Raw genomic sequence first — 16449 nt, 5'->3', positions numbered from 1 at the left:
AGCCAGGGTGGCCAAAGATAAATAAGTAAACAAATAAATAAATAACATTGTTAATAACATTGCTAATGATACCTTTGGTTCCCAATCCCAATTCTAACAAGTCCTTGAATAATTTTATCAGATTAATATTTGTGAAAGCAGAATTCAGATTCTGCCCTTCTCTACCCCAAATTTCCTTCTCCCCCCCTACCCTCCACAGCTTATCTCCTCCTTCCCGACCACACTTCTGCAGACCCTACAAAGCTGGACTATTTTACTGATGCATATAACAGGCTCTCCTTCTGCACCTGTTTTCTGGGATTTCTTCCTCTCAGAGGGACACCATCCTTCTGCCCCTCCACGGTGTCTCTTCTGCCAAGATTTTTGTGGTCCCAGTTGACTGTCCTCCCATCCCTTCTCTGAGCCCAGGTCCCGTTTGTTCAACGTTTCACCTTATGTTTTTGCATTATAATTTACATATGGTTTTTGGTTTGCCCTCCTTGCTAGAGTCTAAGTCTTAACAGAAGGGACTATACATGAACCATCCTTATACTGTATAACACGTGTGTTTGTACAGGGCTCTGATTAAACAAACACATTCACTGTATGTTGTCTTATTTCCTTCCAAGGTCTGGTGCTTTAAACTATACCAACCTGTCTTTATACTTACTGTGTCTGTTGTCTTTTGGCAGCTATATATGACAGTAAAATCACCCAGGGTAGCTCTGGCATAATTTTAAAGGGATCGGAGCAACCACCAAAAAGTTTGATTAATTAAATAATACACAAGTTGAACATAAGAGCCAGCTTTGAAAAACTAATCTGAAATAAATGAAAAGAATGTGAAAACAAACATATGACGCTGATGGTATTCTACTCCACTCGCTTCCGGCTTCCCCCCACCCTACCCCTCCTTCCTTTCTTCCCTTTCTCCTTTCATCCTGGATAGACATCAATGACAAGGCTTTTTTAGTTCATCACAGGAGCCATAACTAGGTAACCAGTTGTGATACAATTCCATACACTTCTTTTTAATTTTCAATCTAAAAATCTAAAATTTCCAAATCTTGATTTTACTTCTGACAACAAATATATCTAAAACTGTGTTAATGACTCAGATTTAAAAACAATGATAATAGGTTAACCTAAAGCTTGAATTTTCAGGGAATTCTCATGTAGCGCTAACATCCTAGGACACTAAGTTAAAAATCATGTTTTATTGATAGAATGGCTTTTGTGTTGCCATACCAGACTAATCCCTCCATCCCAGCCATCAAATTTAAATTGTGGTGATAATATAAACAAGTTAGGTTAAAGAAGATTTCTTTTTTAACGACCAGATTAAAGCACTTCTGGCGTTTCCTCTCCCCCTTTTATATTTTTATCTCAAGGTAGATATAACACATTTTCAAAAGACAATCCAAAATAGAACTCAATCTATAATCCTTGTTAATTGTCATGGCTGTGTCTTATAGTAATGTGCATGGTCCTCTTATACAAATAGGAATTAGGGAGCCACCTCACTTCACAGGGAATTAACTAAATGGTGCTAAACCGGTTACTCCGAGAGGTACAGGAGAAAGAACAGTGGCTTTCATTTCCCTGCAGAGTCTCCTTGGGGCTGGGGGGAGGTGTCTGGCGCCACAAAAGGAATTAGGCTCCAGTTTGAACAGAAACCTGAAGGCTATTAAGTTTATTTTAAGAATGTGTTGCCAGAGATCTAATAAATTTCTACGTTGCCTCAGGCAGTGCCTGCGTGAAATCTTGCTTCACCAGGTGTTTGGTTTTGTATATTTTTTTCTTTTCCCCAAAAGCAGGAGAGGGCGTGAATCTTCTTGACAGATTTAACTAACACAATTTTGCTGAAGTAGTTATTGTTTCTATGAAAGTATGGTGGTTTTTCAATTTTACTCCTATTTGTAAATGGGGAGGGGGGGAGGAAATGATAGAAAATTAATTATTCCTGGGTTGCTTTTAAAAGAAATGAGGAAGTCTCCCCACATTTAAATATGTATATATATTTGATCATTTTAAACACATGATTTTTATGATTTTGTGCTTAACCACAGTATTTGAGATCGCAGTCTCTTAAATGGAAAGACCAGTAGACTAGGAGTGAAAACCTCCGGGATTTATTCCTCTTCTGCAAACAGCTGCTTTGTAATCTTATTCAAATCACAGCCTTTCCGGATCTTGGGAAAACAGGGCCATGAGAAAAAATGCAATCAAGAGTTCATTCTTGCTCTAAAGTGCTTGGAGTTTATACATGCCTTGTTCAACAACATAATTATTCCTTGAATTAGTTGATGTTCTTGATCTGAATACAGAATCCCACTTTCATTTTCAGAAAATAGTCTCACTCGTTACTCATATTACCGCATGAAAATGATGGCGCTAGTTTTTAATTTTGATTGCATGTGATCAGCTTGGAACCTGCCTGTTGTAAATAAGAGTTCACCTTGAAATTGTAATTTGCCCTGTCCTTTGTCCTCTCTAGAGCTACCTCTGAATTCCATATCCTAGGCATACATACCAAGAGGGAAGACATTCATTCCACCAGGTTTAAACTCCTAACTAAGAAAGCAAAGTATTGCACAATTAGGTTTGATTAAGGAAGTATTTTTAAGCCCTAGGTTAGGAGATATAAGCTCATAGTTCTCCCCTTACTTTTTTCATTTTGTTACAGGGGCTGAAAATAAGCACATTCCTTTTTTCTCTAGAGATGGAGTTGGGGGTAGGGCCCATGCTTGGAGAACTGTGGAGGACTCCTGCAGGTTGGGGCTTGCTGGCTCTGACCCAGCTGTGGCCCTGATGGAGCACATCGGTCAACCTGGAAGAAGGGATCTCCTCCCAGCATCCCTTGCTTTTGGCTATGGCCCCCAATTCATTCATAAAACCAGAGGGTCGTATCCTTAACTTTTCTGTGATTCAATCTCAGATATTTGAAAACTGACCTTCATTCCCTTGTTTCCCCACTTAATTCTTATTATTTGTCAGCCTCACTCTGCATAACACAAGAGGACTTCCTGATGGTCCAGGGAAGCACACTCAGACCTTCAGTTTTGCTTCGGTCCATGGGCACTCATTTAGAAATTAGGCTAAAGCAAATTAAAATTCAGCTGGAGTCATCTGTACATAGAATGGTGACCTAAAGGAAGTAATCTGATTATTCCGAAGAAGTGTAAAAGCAATACTAGCAGGCTGGATTTGAATCCTAGGTCTATCACCTACTGTTTCTTGTTGCTGTTGTTGCTTAGTCGTTCAGCTGTGTCTGACTCTTTGCGACCCCGTGGACTGTAGCCCGCCAGGCTCCTCTGCCCATGTGTTTTCCCAGCCAAGAGTACTGGAGTGGGTTGCCATTCCCTTCTCCAGGGGATCTTCCCAATGCAGGAATTGAACCCACATCTCCTGTGTCTCCTGCGTTGCAGGTGTGTGGATTCTTTACCATTGTGTCACCTGGGAAGCCCATGTCTTAGTGGTAAAGAATCTGCCTGCCATTGCAGAAGATGCAAGAGATGAAGGTTTGGTCCCCAAGTCAGGAAGATCCCCTGGAGAAGGAAATAACAATCCACTCCAGTATTCTTGCCTGGAAAATCCCATGGACAGAGGCACGCGGCAGGCTGCAGTCCACGGGGTCGCAAAAGAGTTGGACATGACTCAACTAATGCATGGTTAAGCTCAGTTCCACGTGGTTTAGGTGACAGTTACCCAGATATCACAGTGCACCTGTGTTTTCTCTTAGGAAGGGTGTGCGTGTAAGTGCCTTTCCTAAGAATGGCCTAGAAGACCTCTGCACAAGCATATGTATCCATAGAAGTCAATATGTGCTGTGCGTATTTCTCTCCCGCTCTGGGTCTTGGTCATGGTCCTTGTTTTTCTGTATGTTTCTACATATATTCTCTACATGTCTCTGTGGATCTGACCCCTTGTGCTATGCAGCCTATTTTTCAGAATGTGTTTGATAGTGGGAGGGCTTCCCCCACGGCTCAGCAATAAGGAGTCTGCCTCTGAATGCAGGTTCGATCCCTGGGTCTGGAAGATCCCCTGGAGGACGGCATGGCAACCCACTCCAGTATTCTTGCCTGGAGAATTCCATGGACAGAAGAGCCTGGCGGGCTACAGTCCATGGGGTCACAAAGAGTTGGACATGACTAAGTGACCAACACTTACTTACTTACTCCCTCTTTGTCTTTAATATTCAGTTACTTCAATAGAAAAAGGAGAGGGAAATAAATATTGAGTAAATGTCCTGAGCTCCTATCAAATTCTTTGAAGTTCCCCTTTTACTGAATTTCTTATCTCCGTTCTTATACTTAATCTTCCAGGAACACTTTGCCTCCCCTCCCCACCATCTCGCTGAGTATCCAAATACTTGTGCTTAAGACTGCATTTAAACGCTATCTCTGCCATGAATTTGTCTTTGATCCCCTCAGGTTAGCATAATCTCTCACTCTTGTGAGCTCCCCCGGTTCTTTATCAGTGGCTCTCTCCTAGCACTTGTCAGCCTCTAGCTTATACACATTATCTACATACTCATGCCATCTTCCATACTTGAGTGTCAACTCCTGGGGGCGGAGGGTGGATGTTAAGAGCCAGTTGGCTCCAGCTTTGTACCTGGTGGTTTTCCATAAACAGTAAAATCCACCTGACTATAAGGGCCAGAAAACAGAATTCCAGGAGCTCTCAGAGGTTCTGTTATGGAAGATTCTAAGGTCAAGCAAACTTTTTGTTCTTTTTTTTTTTACTAATTAATTTTTCTTATTGGATTATAGTTGATTTACAATGTTGTGTTACTTTCTGTTTGTACAGCAAAATGAGTCACTCATACTTATATCCACTTGCTTTTAGATTCTATTCCCATGTTGTTGTTCAGTCACTAAGTCATGCCCAACTGTTTGCAACCCCATGGACTGCAGCACACCAGGCTTTCCTGTCTGCCACCAACTTCCAGAACCTACTCAAACTCATGTCCATCGCATCAGTGATGCCAGCCAACCATCTCATCCTCTGTCATCCCCTTGTCCTCCTGCCTTCAATCTTTCCCAGCATCAGGGTCTTTTCCAAGGAATCAGTTCTTCACATCAGGTGGCCAAAGTATTGGAGTTTTAGCTTCAGCATCAGTCTTTCCAATGAATATTCAGGACTGATTTCCTTTAGGATAGACTGGTTGGATCTCCTTGCAGTCCAAGAGACTCTCAAGAGCCTTTGCCAACATCACAGTTCAAAAGCATCAATTCTTTGGCACTCAGCTTTCTTTCCAGTCCAACTCTCACATCCATACATGACTACTGGAAAAAACCATAGCTATAACTAGATGGACCTTTGTTGGTAAAGTAATGTCTCTGCTTTTTAATATGCTGTCTAGGTTGGTCATACCTTTTCTTCCAAGGGGCAAGCACCTTTTAATTTCATGGCTGCAGTCACCATCTGCAGTGATTTGGGAGCCCCAAAAAAAAGTTTCTCACCGTTTCCACTGTTTCCCCATCTATTTGCCATGAAGTGATGGGACTGGATGCCATGATCTTAGTTTTCTGAATGTTGAGTTTTAAGTCAACTTTTTCACTCTCCTCTTTCACTTTCATCAAGAGGCTCTTTAGCTCTTCTTCGCTTTCTACCATAAGGGTGGTGTCATCTGCATATCTGAGGTTATTGATATTTCTCCTGGCAATCTTGAGTCCAGCTTGTGCTTCATCTAGCCCAGCATTTTGCATGATGTACTCTGCATATAAGTTAAATAAGCAGGGTGACAATATACAGCCTTGACGTACTCCTTTCCCAATTTGGAACCAGTCTGTTGTTCCATGTCCAGTTCTAACTGTGATTCTTGACCTGCATACAGATTTCTCAAGATGCCTCTGTCAGGTGGTCTGATATTCCCATCTTTTAAAGAATTTTCCACAGTTTATTGTGATCCACACAGTCAAAGGCTTTGGCGTAGTCAATAAAGCAAAAGTAGATGTTTTTCTGGAACTCTCTTTCTTTTTCAATGTCTTTCTTTATCTCCCACAGTTTGCTCAAACTCATGTCCATTGAGTCGGTGATGCCACCCAACCATCTCATCCTCTGTTGCCCCCTTCTCCTCCTGCCTTCAATCTTTCCCAGCATCATGGTCATTATAAGTATTAAGTAGAGTTCCCTGTGCTATATGATAGGTTCTTATTAGTTATCTCTTTTATATATAATAGTGTGTATATGTCAATCCCAGTCTATCCCTCACCCCACTTCCTTCCTGGTAACCATAAATTTGTTTTCCACATCTGTGACTCACTTTTTGTTTTATAAATAGGTTCATTTATACCATTTTATAAGATTCCACGTATAAGTGATATCACATGATATTTGTCTTTTTCTGTCTGACTTACTTCATTCACCATGACAATCTCTAGCAAAGTTTAAAAGTTCATCGTAACACCAAAAGGGCAATGAAATAAATTCCTTATTTTAATTTTCATTTTTGATTATCACAATAATTAATAACATTGATGCTGATGGTAGTTGCATGGCTACTGCCCTTACTTTCTAAGAGAACAAGACTGCTTAAAAATCAAATTTTCCCTATACATTAGGTAATATTGTCATCTTAATCTTTTCTATATTAATATCTATCTCTACTGCTGATTTAAAGGTTGATATCCAGCTTTTTAAAATAGCCATATATTTGATTTCCAATTCACTCCCAGGGTGAACTTTATTCTGAACAAATGGAACTGTAGCAAGCTAGAGTCAGACATGACTGAGCCACTGAACTGAGAACTGAGCAAGCTAGAAAACCCTAGGGCTTCCCTGGTGGTTAAGATGGTAAAGAATCTGCCTGCAATGCAGGAGACCCAGGTTCAATAAGAAAATCTTAGCAGGTTGGAAAAATATTACCAGTGGAATTATGTTCTATTGGAAGCTAACTTTTCTTCATGGAAAAAAAAAAAAAAAGTTGTCAGAGCTTCAACAGGCACCCAGAAATGACCGTTTACTTAAGCACAAGTCAAAGTTGTGACACCAGTTTTGTATTGAAAGCAGTGTCCTTTGTCTTTGCAGAAATTAGGCAGCCCTAAGTTCCTAGGGAGGGCTAATTGAAGGTTGAGACTCTTTGTTATTCTAAAAAAAATCTGTTGTGTTCCCATTGAGAAAGAAGCTGAAGATGACTAAAGACCAGCTGGAAAAGTTCAAAAGAGGTCTTTTCATCACAGCCTTAATGGCTGTGGTGTCAGGGTTTGGGGACAAAGCATTTGGGAGTGTAGTTATCAGCTGTCAGACACCTGTTGTATGGATTTATGACACCGGTTACAACTTTAATTTATTTCCAATGAGAATAGCTCCTTGAGCATCATAGATGACAGAATCTCTTAGAAAAGCAAAGAATGACGTGGAAGTGAAATTTTGTCAGTTTTTTAGGTTGTTTAAATTCATCTAAAATTTCACATTCAGTAAGCTGTGGCTATTATTATTAAAAGGGTCAACACTGATTATCCCTATACTTTGAGGTTTTAGGGGAATTTACATGGTAGGTAACCTGTAACGTGTAGTAAATAACATGTCTTTACATTCTTCTTCTGTGGACTAGTTTTTGAGACTTTATTGAATTTGTTACAGTATTTTTCCTGTTCTATGTTTTGCGTTTTTTGTTTTTTGGTTTTTTTTGGCCACGAGGCATGTGGGATCTTCACTCCCCAACCAGGGATCGAACCTGCACCCCCTGCATTGGAAGGCAAGGTCAACCACTGGACCTCCAGGGAAGTCCTTTTACATTCTTTAGATGAAGTACAGAGTTCCATGTGCAAGACCGATTTTATTTTTTTTTACCTTAAATCTTTTAATGTTGCAGAATTTCATTCCTTTGAACTAAAACTAGGAGCTGCATCAAAATGAACTTATGTGCAAGGTCAATTTTAATAATCAGAGTTACAATAAAGTTCAGCTTAGGTCTTCAGATCCTTATAGCACTCCTGCACAATAAGTAATGCCTAAAATTTTGCAGATCTGAGATGCAATATGATTCCCATATGTAGAAATCAGAAGAGTTATGTAGTATTTAATTCTATTCAAAGTGAAGCTTTATACACTAACATTCTAGCCTCTAGTAAGATATCTACTTAAAAATCCTCAATGTAGAGTGAATGCTGAGCATTTAAAACAATTACCTGGATTGAGTCTCAATCTTGTGAAGCAAAGTTTCTCAGTGTTTCTTTTGAATTTTATTTCAAATAAAAGCTGAAAGTGGTGGACATATGAAGTCCTTGGCGAACTTATTCAGCTGTCTGTCACTTGAAACCCCGATTAACCAGTAACCTGGCACTCTGATCCTTCCAGGACATAAACACCAACCGGAAAATAAGCTTTATAAATCTGTAAGTAGAGGTGAAATTGGCCATCCCTAAGACCATCTCTGCTACTTTATAATGCAACAGAAGGGTTAAACAGGGCTTTTGTCATCAATAACCTCTGGAGGTCTGATCGAGACAAATCCAAATCCCAGTAGTTCACATTCATAGGCAATCATTTAAAATCTTTACATGGTGTTCATAGAAGAATACACACTTTAGGAAGAGTGCTATTAAAAGTAATTTTATTTAGGAAATCCCCTGGTGGTCCTGTGGTTAGGACTTGGTACTTTCATTGCCAGGGCCCCAGTTTCAGTTCCTGGTTGGGGAACTAAGATCCCTCAAACAGCATGGCACAGTCAAAAAAAGATTGTTTTAATTACATTTTTTTTGTTGTTGTTTTAAAAAGATAAAGTGCTAAAAAGGGTATGTTACACTTATATAGGATATTTATATTGCCCGATAAATGAGGCATTTCTGAACTTCTTTCAACCAAGATGTTAAAGTGTCTAATTCATTAAATCAGCACTTTTCTAACTGTAAGCAGAATGAACTCCCTGCTCTCCTGGGTCATGGGTTACAATGGGAGGAGACAGAGTGAACAAACTAAAACAAAAGCATAAATGGGATATGAGGTTGTGGAAAGCACTGTAAGGAAAAATTACCCAGAATAAAGGTGCTAGAAAATGCTGGGTTTTTTATTGGTATTTGCCGTTTCATATTGAATGTCAAGAAAAGGCCTCATTGACTTGAGATTCTTAAAACATACAATATTTAGAAAAAGGGTAATATTTTCCTGAATATTTCAGGAAAGAGTTAGAATCAGATCTTAAAATTAGCTAAAAATGATTAAAGAGAAATGGTATGTTTAATGATCTCATTCTTAAACATAGGGGAAAGAAACAGTCAGGAAGAAAGTGTACAGAACTATAATAAAATTCATTTGTTGACCACATTAAACACAAGAGTTACTGAATAGCTCAGGCGTGATTAATCACAGTCAAGTCAAACTGTAGTATGTGTTTTATTTTTCTCTTCTTGTAAGCTGAGAACTTTTAAGAAATAAGGAATAAAACAGGAGTTGCAAAGTACCCATTTTATAACTGAATATCGTACTTACTCCATAGGCCTTTTATTGATAGTCAAGGAAGAAGTCGGTAGACCTCACAGTGTCGCTGCCATTACACTGGCTTTGGACACTAGCAGGATGAATTTGACCAGGGCCTGTTCTGGGGTGGGGGGGATGGGGGGATTTGGGTAGAATAATCATGAAGATAAAGAACTACAGTTACCCTGATTGAAGATACAGAAGAAGTGCACACAGCATGCTAAGCCAGGCTTCCTGAGCTGGTGATTTGGCCTTAAACAAATTAAGGAGGAGTAGGGTGTCGAAAAATTGATGCTTTTGAACTGTGGTGTTGGAGAAGACTCTTGAGAGTCCCTTGGACTGTGAGGAGAACCAACCAGTCCCTCCTAAAGGAGATCAGTCCTGAGCGTTCATTGGAAGGACTGATGCTGAAGCTGAAACTCCAATACTTTGGCCATCTCATGCGAAGAGTTGACTCATTGGAAAAGACCCTGATGCTGGGAGGGATTGGGGGCAGGAGGAGAAGGGGATGACAGAGGATGAGATGGCTGGATGGCATCACTGACTCGATGGGCATGAGTTTGAGTAAACTCCGGGAGTTGGTGATGGACAGGGAGGCCTGGTGTGCTGTGATTCATGGGGTCGCAAAGAGTCGGACACGACTGAGCGACTGAACTGAACTGAGGAAGCTACAGGTATTCTGAGCAGAAGACTTCCCACATGCAAAAATCACTCATCAAGTTCAGAAAACAATAAGAAGTTGGGTATGAGTGGATGTTCCTCCCCGCGGAGAAGTGATGGGACATGAAGCTGTAGGTATTCAGATGGACTGACTGGCTTGGTATAACTGGACCAGAACTTGGGAAGAAAGTCTAGGACTTGATGGAGCCACAATCTGAATGAGAGGGAAGTGCAGCATAAAGTTGTTTCAAGTAATAATGAGAAATCAGAAAGCTGTTAGGTATTAACTTATGTAATTAAATATGTTATTCTATTCTTGTTGGGTATCTATGACTTTCTAGAAGAAATGTTCTCAGTAATAGAACATAAAGGCAATACTGTAAAAAAGTATTTTTAAAGACAGTAAGACCAGGTCTTGGTGATAGTAGAAGAATGAACGGCCACTCTCAGTCTCTGATGGAAATGAGCACAATTAGGAAGTGTGTACAATTAAACAGTAGGAGAGGCTATCCACTAAATTGCAAAACTGCCCAAAACTATCGACAGATGAACAGCTGCAGAATTACTGAGATGAGAGGGCTAGAATGATGACGGGAGGCTTCATGGAGGAGATGGTAAAGGGAGACTCTGAGTAGAAAGTTCAAGCAGAAGAATGATGGGGATACCATCACTGCAGGCAGGAGAGTAGAACTGACAAGAAGAGTCAGGGTGACAAATCCACGGAGCAGCAGGACTCGGCTCAACCTCAGAGTAAGCAGGTTAGAGGCAAGTGGAATAAGACAGGGCAGGTAAAACCAGAAACCTGCCAAGACGGCCTCATGGCTTGATGTGTGCAGCAGCTGTAGGGAGATGGGGCAAAGGAGGACTGAGGATTTAAGGCAGATCAAGAGTCAGGCAGTGGGTGAGCTGGGTGGATTTGAGCAGGCGTGGTGCATCGCGAGGAGCGAGCGAACTTTTGTCGAAGGAGGCTACATTTGTATCACACTGTAATGCATGCATAGAAGGCTTATCTCACTTGACCCAGGCATCAATTAACATTACCCTCATTTGACTCTCCAGATGAGGAAATAGAGGTCTAGGAAAGAAACTTGCTCAAAACCAAACAGCAGATAGAAGTGAAGTGGGCTGTGGACTCCAGGTTGGGGAGCACCCAGCCTGTGCCGCGACCCCCTCCAGGACAGTTCCCAGTGTCTAGGACATGGCAGGCACAATAAGTTAAGAGCAGAATGTGGAAGGAACTCCTGTTCTCCAGTCTATTTATCTTATTAAATTAAATTTAAGATTTAAATTTAAGATTAAATTTAAATTTAAATTAAAGATTTAAATTTAAATTAAATTAAATTTAAGACTTAAGATTAAAACTTAAACTACAAGTTGAAACATCTTCAACCCCACCCATCGAAACACCAAGCAGCTCCCTATTTGTCACGTCTCATGTTGCATCCCAGCATTGACAAGCATCAACATTGTTTCTGTATTTTAAGTGTTTTAAGTATTTCAACAAAAATTTCATATTTTTTTGTTTAATGGCTGAATTCTCTTTCATTGATTTTTATATACCAGAAAAATAATAAATTCTAAGATTTTCGATTTGGAGGCTATTACAGAAGGTATTGCAATGCACAGTCCCTTACAAATATATTTTTGCTTCTCCCACAGAAGGACTTACGAGATCAAATGGTATGAACATTTTTTTTGTCTCTTACATACATTGCCATGTAGCTGTCTAAATGGCTTGTGCTAATTTACGACTTAAACAGCAATAAACAAGAAAAACAATTTCCTTACGTAATCTCAGCTCTACTGGGTGTTCTCTTTCATCTTTAGCACATGTCAATTCAAAGCTCAAAGATGCTGCTATTAAAAAATAAAATTTTCCGGCGAAGATGAGCATTTGTTTCACATGTTTGTTCACTTGCTATGTTTCTCCATGTGCAGATTTTTTTGCCCTCAGTCTATTAAAACCTTGATGTTTTCCTGTCTCATTTCTTTCTCTCTAGCATAGCCCTGTGTGAACTCAGAAGGAAAGAAACTGGAATTAAAATTGCGCCTCTAGCTGTGTTTAGTATTTGGGCCTTTTCCCACCCTTTTACAGAAAGACTTAAAAGCAATTATTGACGCCTTTGTTTATAAACCTCACCTTACTCTGAAATAATTGGTGTAGATCAAAGGAAATAGAAGGATACATGCATAGTGATCAGCTGATAACCACGTCTCTTTTCTTTTACCTAGCAGAGCAGCTTTCACATTATAGAGATCACACACAAGGTTTATTTTCCCCGCATAGGAAGCCAGCTCCATTTTGGGGGGATGGTGGGAGGAGAAAGCCTTATCTTCAGAGTAGAATGAAATCAATGAAAGGAGCTGTCTGTTTGCTCTAAGGAATGGAGTGGACTCTAGTGGGGAAGGGAGGCGGAGAAGGGATATTTGTTTTTCCTTAAGTGGTTATAATTAAAGCCTTCCACCCAATTGCTCAGTGAACCAGAAAAAGCTATTTGTGAGCGGTGTGTGTGTGTAACACCACAAAAACGGTTTGCAGCTTTCTTTCTGGTAAAACTTGCTCTCTAGCGGCACCTTGTGGGGAGTGAGTCATCCTTCAGCTTGAATATTTGATTTTGTGAAGAAACAGAATTGCTTTTGGTAGTCCTGGGCGCCTTCCTAGTAATCCATTTCCCCTGCTAAAGACTAAGGCATTTTGTGAAGATTTATGTCAGCTATTGTGTGTCTTCATGACAGTTGGTGGACAGTAAGCTGGTTTTCCTTGGATATATACTAGATTGTGAATCAAGCCAAGTAACTAGAGGGATTCCTAATGTTTCGCCATTTGAATTGTCTTTGGAATGTCTAAGGTCATTCATTAAAGAGAGCGCTAATCTGAGGCTTTACACTTTTGTTTTCCAGGTGGAAACAAATTAACCAAGCAGCATTTTCGTCTGAACTGGGCATGGATCTCCTTTGAAAAGGAATATTACTTGATCAATGAGGACTCCAAATTTCTAGATGTTGTGCTTAAGCGTAGAGGTTATTTGGGAGAGACTTCCTTTATAAGTAAGTTTAATTTGCACTTCTGTCCCCATATCCCTTTTTCTATCAAAAGTTCATGATTTTACAATAATTAAAAAATGTTTCATTTTTCTGGTCTAGGTTTAAAGCTTAGGGAGAGACTGACAATTAAATTAAAGGCTCTTTATACTCCTAATGAAACATGCCAAAAGTTTTGTGTTGAGGCTAAATCAAAGAAACAAAGGCTGAAAAATAAGGAATATGTAATCAAAATATATATCTCTTCAAAATTTCTACCTACATATGACATTACCCTGGTATAAATTAACAATAAAATGTCAATAATTGCTCATACGTGAAAATAATTTAAATGTCACTAGATCTTAGAAGGTTGTTTAGTCGCTCAGTCATGTCCAACTCTTTGCAACCCCATGGACTGTAGCCTACCAGGCTCCTCTGTCCATGGGATTTCCCAGGCAAGAGTACTGGAGTGGGTTGCCATTTCCTTCTCCAAAATCTTAGGATAGGCTCAAGCAAATCTGTAATTTATAAGATAAATGTCTGCTGAAATATCAAATTATGAAAGCTAGTTTGATAATAAGTAAACAAAAAACCTACTTAGTGACCTGTTAGGCATTGAAGCATAATTTACTATCTGTTGCATTCAAATGTTCTGGCAGGTCGCTAAAAGTTTCAAGAATCCTAACACTACATAAAAGTGCTACATAAAAGATATATGTTGTAACTTTTCTTCAGAATCAAGAGAAAGGTGTTAAATATCCATCACTTTTTGCTGCTTTACCCCTCTATGTAAAACTGAGAGTCAGAAACACATGCGTACTTTTTTTACGAGCTCTCATCTCACGCTCAATTTCATGTAAGCGTAAAATAGAGAAAAGGAGGTATATTTGTAATTTTAAGCAGCCATTTTATCGGCACAAGATATTTGGCATCTTAGTGAAGAGTGATTGCACCCCAGGCAATTATATTATTGGTTGGTAGCCTATGTTATATAGGGGCTTCTCTGGCCTCTCAGTGGTGAAAAATCCACCTGCTAATGCAAGAGATGCAGGTTCAATCCCTGGGTGGGGAAGATCCTTTGGAAAAGGAATTGGCAACCCACTCCAGTATTCTTGCCTGGAGAATCCCATGGACAGAGGAGCCTGGAGGGCTACAGTCCTTGGGGTCACAAAAGAGTCAGACATGATTTAGCGACTAAACAAGATCAGCAATGTTATACAGACATCTAGGCTCATAGAGTTTTCATGGGCTGAAATAGCTTTCATTGAGAGTATCAACTAAAGAAAGAATCTAGGGAAATGTTGGCAAAATTAAAAAGCTGATAACCCTGTGTTTGTTTCCAAAATGATTATTTGAAATTTTACTGGTCCACAAAATTAAAAAACCTGAAACAGTAGAACCATATCAATGCACGTGCACACACACAGACACACACACACACACACAAGCCCACACCCCAAGCTTTTGCCAGGACCTCTGTCCCCACCCACCTGCCGTGATTACTCCTGATGCCTGGCTGCAGTATATTAATTACCCTTCATTTCAAAGATGCTTTTTGTTGTTTTAATTTTAGAGGAGGGTTTTTCACACCCTGCTTCGCCAGTTCCTCAAGATTGTTCTAGCTTCAGGAGGACTGGTTGACCCTTAGGCCCATCCCCCAGCTTTGCTTTTAGCACATGCTTGTTTGTAGACAGTCATGTACAGCCACGTTTAACCTTCTAGAGCACAGTGAATGCTCTTATTGCCCTCAAAGAACTATGCTGTTTCCGTGCATACACAGTGTGACCTTCAGATCAGAAATCTAATTGATTCTGTCTTACATAGTCAGTGGTGTGCCTTAACTCTGCTTTGTACTTGAAAATAGAGCAGAGAAGTTGCAGGGAAAATAATAACTGAAAAATAGAGCATCTTAGCGATTCTTCAGCAAGTTTTCATCTATTTGCATGTTACCTAAATTCCCACTCCTAGTGTGTGAATTTAATTATTCACTCACTTAGTCACTTGATAGGAATGGGAAAGTTAATAGTTGAAAAATATTTTTTCAACTATCTTTTCAGGGACTTCCCTCAAGGTCCGGTGGTTAAGACTTCACTGCCCAATGCAGAGGGTGTGGATCGATCTCTGGTTGGGGAGCTGAAATCTCATGTGCCTTGCAGCCAAAATACCAAACGTAAAGCAGAAGCAATGTTATTACAAATTCAATAAAGACTTTAAAAATGGCCCACATCAAACAAAATATTTAAAAAAAAACACACACACACCTATCTTTTCAGGTTTTTCTCTCTGTTGCACTTTTAAGCTGGATGCTAAAATATGGAATGAGTGCTCTTTTTTTCTCCTGCAGTTATTTTTTTCAATGAACCAGTATTTCCTTCTAGTATGGAAATCACTCACAATCCTATAAAGGCTCTATCGCTCTACCAGGCTAACCTCACCAGGTTACTCAGTAACCTGGGGTGATGGAAAGTTGGAAAGACTTCTGTGCATGGCCCTCACTCATCAATCATTGAAGATGGTAATAGAATTTACATTAGGACTGGAATGGAAAAGTCAGGTTAATGTGAAGGGTCATCCCATAGAAGTTCTACAATGGATATTTTTTCATATGACTGTTCCCCTACAACCTCCAATTTCATGTATGGACATTTAGAATTGGATAGTTTTATTATAGCTAATGGGGCTTCCCAGGCAACTCAGTGATAAAGAATCCACTTGCCAATGCAGGAGACTCGGGTTTGATCTCTGGGTAGGGAAGATCCCCCCAGAGGAAGAAATGGCCATCAACTCCAGTATTCTTGCCTAGAGAATCTCATGGACAGAGGAGCTCACAGTCCATGGGGTCACAAAGAGTCAGACACGACTGAGAAGCTGAGCACGCATGCATTATGTTACTTACCTACAGGCACACAGTTAATAAATCATGAGTTTTATACATAGATTTTTCCAGAGATAATTGTTCATTTTATAACCATAATAACTCAGTAATAAATTAAATCTGTATTTGCATTTCACAAAAGAAATTCAGTTTCAAAGATATAATTGCTTCCAGTTATCAAACATTTACCTAATACAAGCTATTCAGCTAAGCACGTTAAGTACTTTACCGATCGCTTTTTACACTTTACAATCCTTTATTCCCTAACTCAACTAGTATTTTCTTGAGTGCTTGATAAGTGCTAGACACTGTGTTAGAAAATGGACTATGAGGTAATGACTATAATGTTGTTTAGTCACTAAGTCATGTCTGATTCTTTTGGAACCCCATGGACTATAGCCCACTAGTCTCCTCTGTCCGTGGGATTTCCCAGGCAAGAATATTGGAGTGGGTTGCCATTTCCTTCTCCAGGGCATCTTCCCAACCCA

General features: G+C 39.8%; 1 protein-coding gene across 1 annotated transcript in view; it reads left to right on the top strand.

Annotated features, from left to right (window-relative positions):
• Positions 1–16449, top strand: part of FREM2 (FRAS1 related extracellular matrix 2) — a 154284-nt gene that overhangs the window by 59447 nt on the left and 78388 nt on the right. Inside the window, exon 3 of the mRNA XM_043478121.1 lies at positions 12964–13110. Coding sequence (XP_043334056.1) covers positions 12964–13110 — 147 coding nt within the window. The remainder of the gene's footprint in view (positions 1–12963; positions 13111–16449) is intronic.

The sequence above is a fragment of the Cervus canadensis genome, chromosome 9, assembly GCF_019320065.1.
Source record: "Cervus canadensis isolate Bull #8, Minnesota chromosome 9, ASM1932006v1, whole genome shotgun sequence".
NCBI lineage: Eukaryota > Metazoa > Chordata > Mammalia > Artiodactyla > Cervidae > Cervus > Cervus canadensis.
The sequence above is the reverse complement of the archived record's forward strand: the minus strand, read 5'-3'. Positions and strand labels throughout refer to the sequence as shown.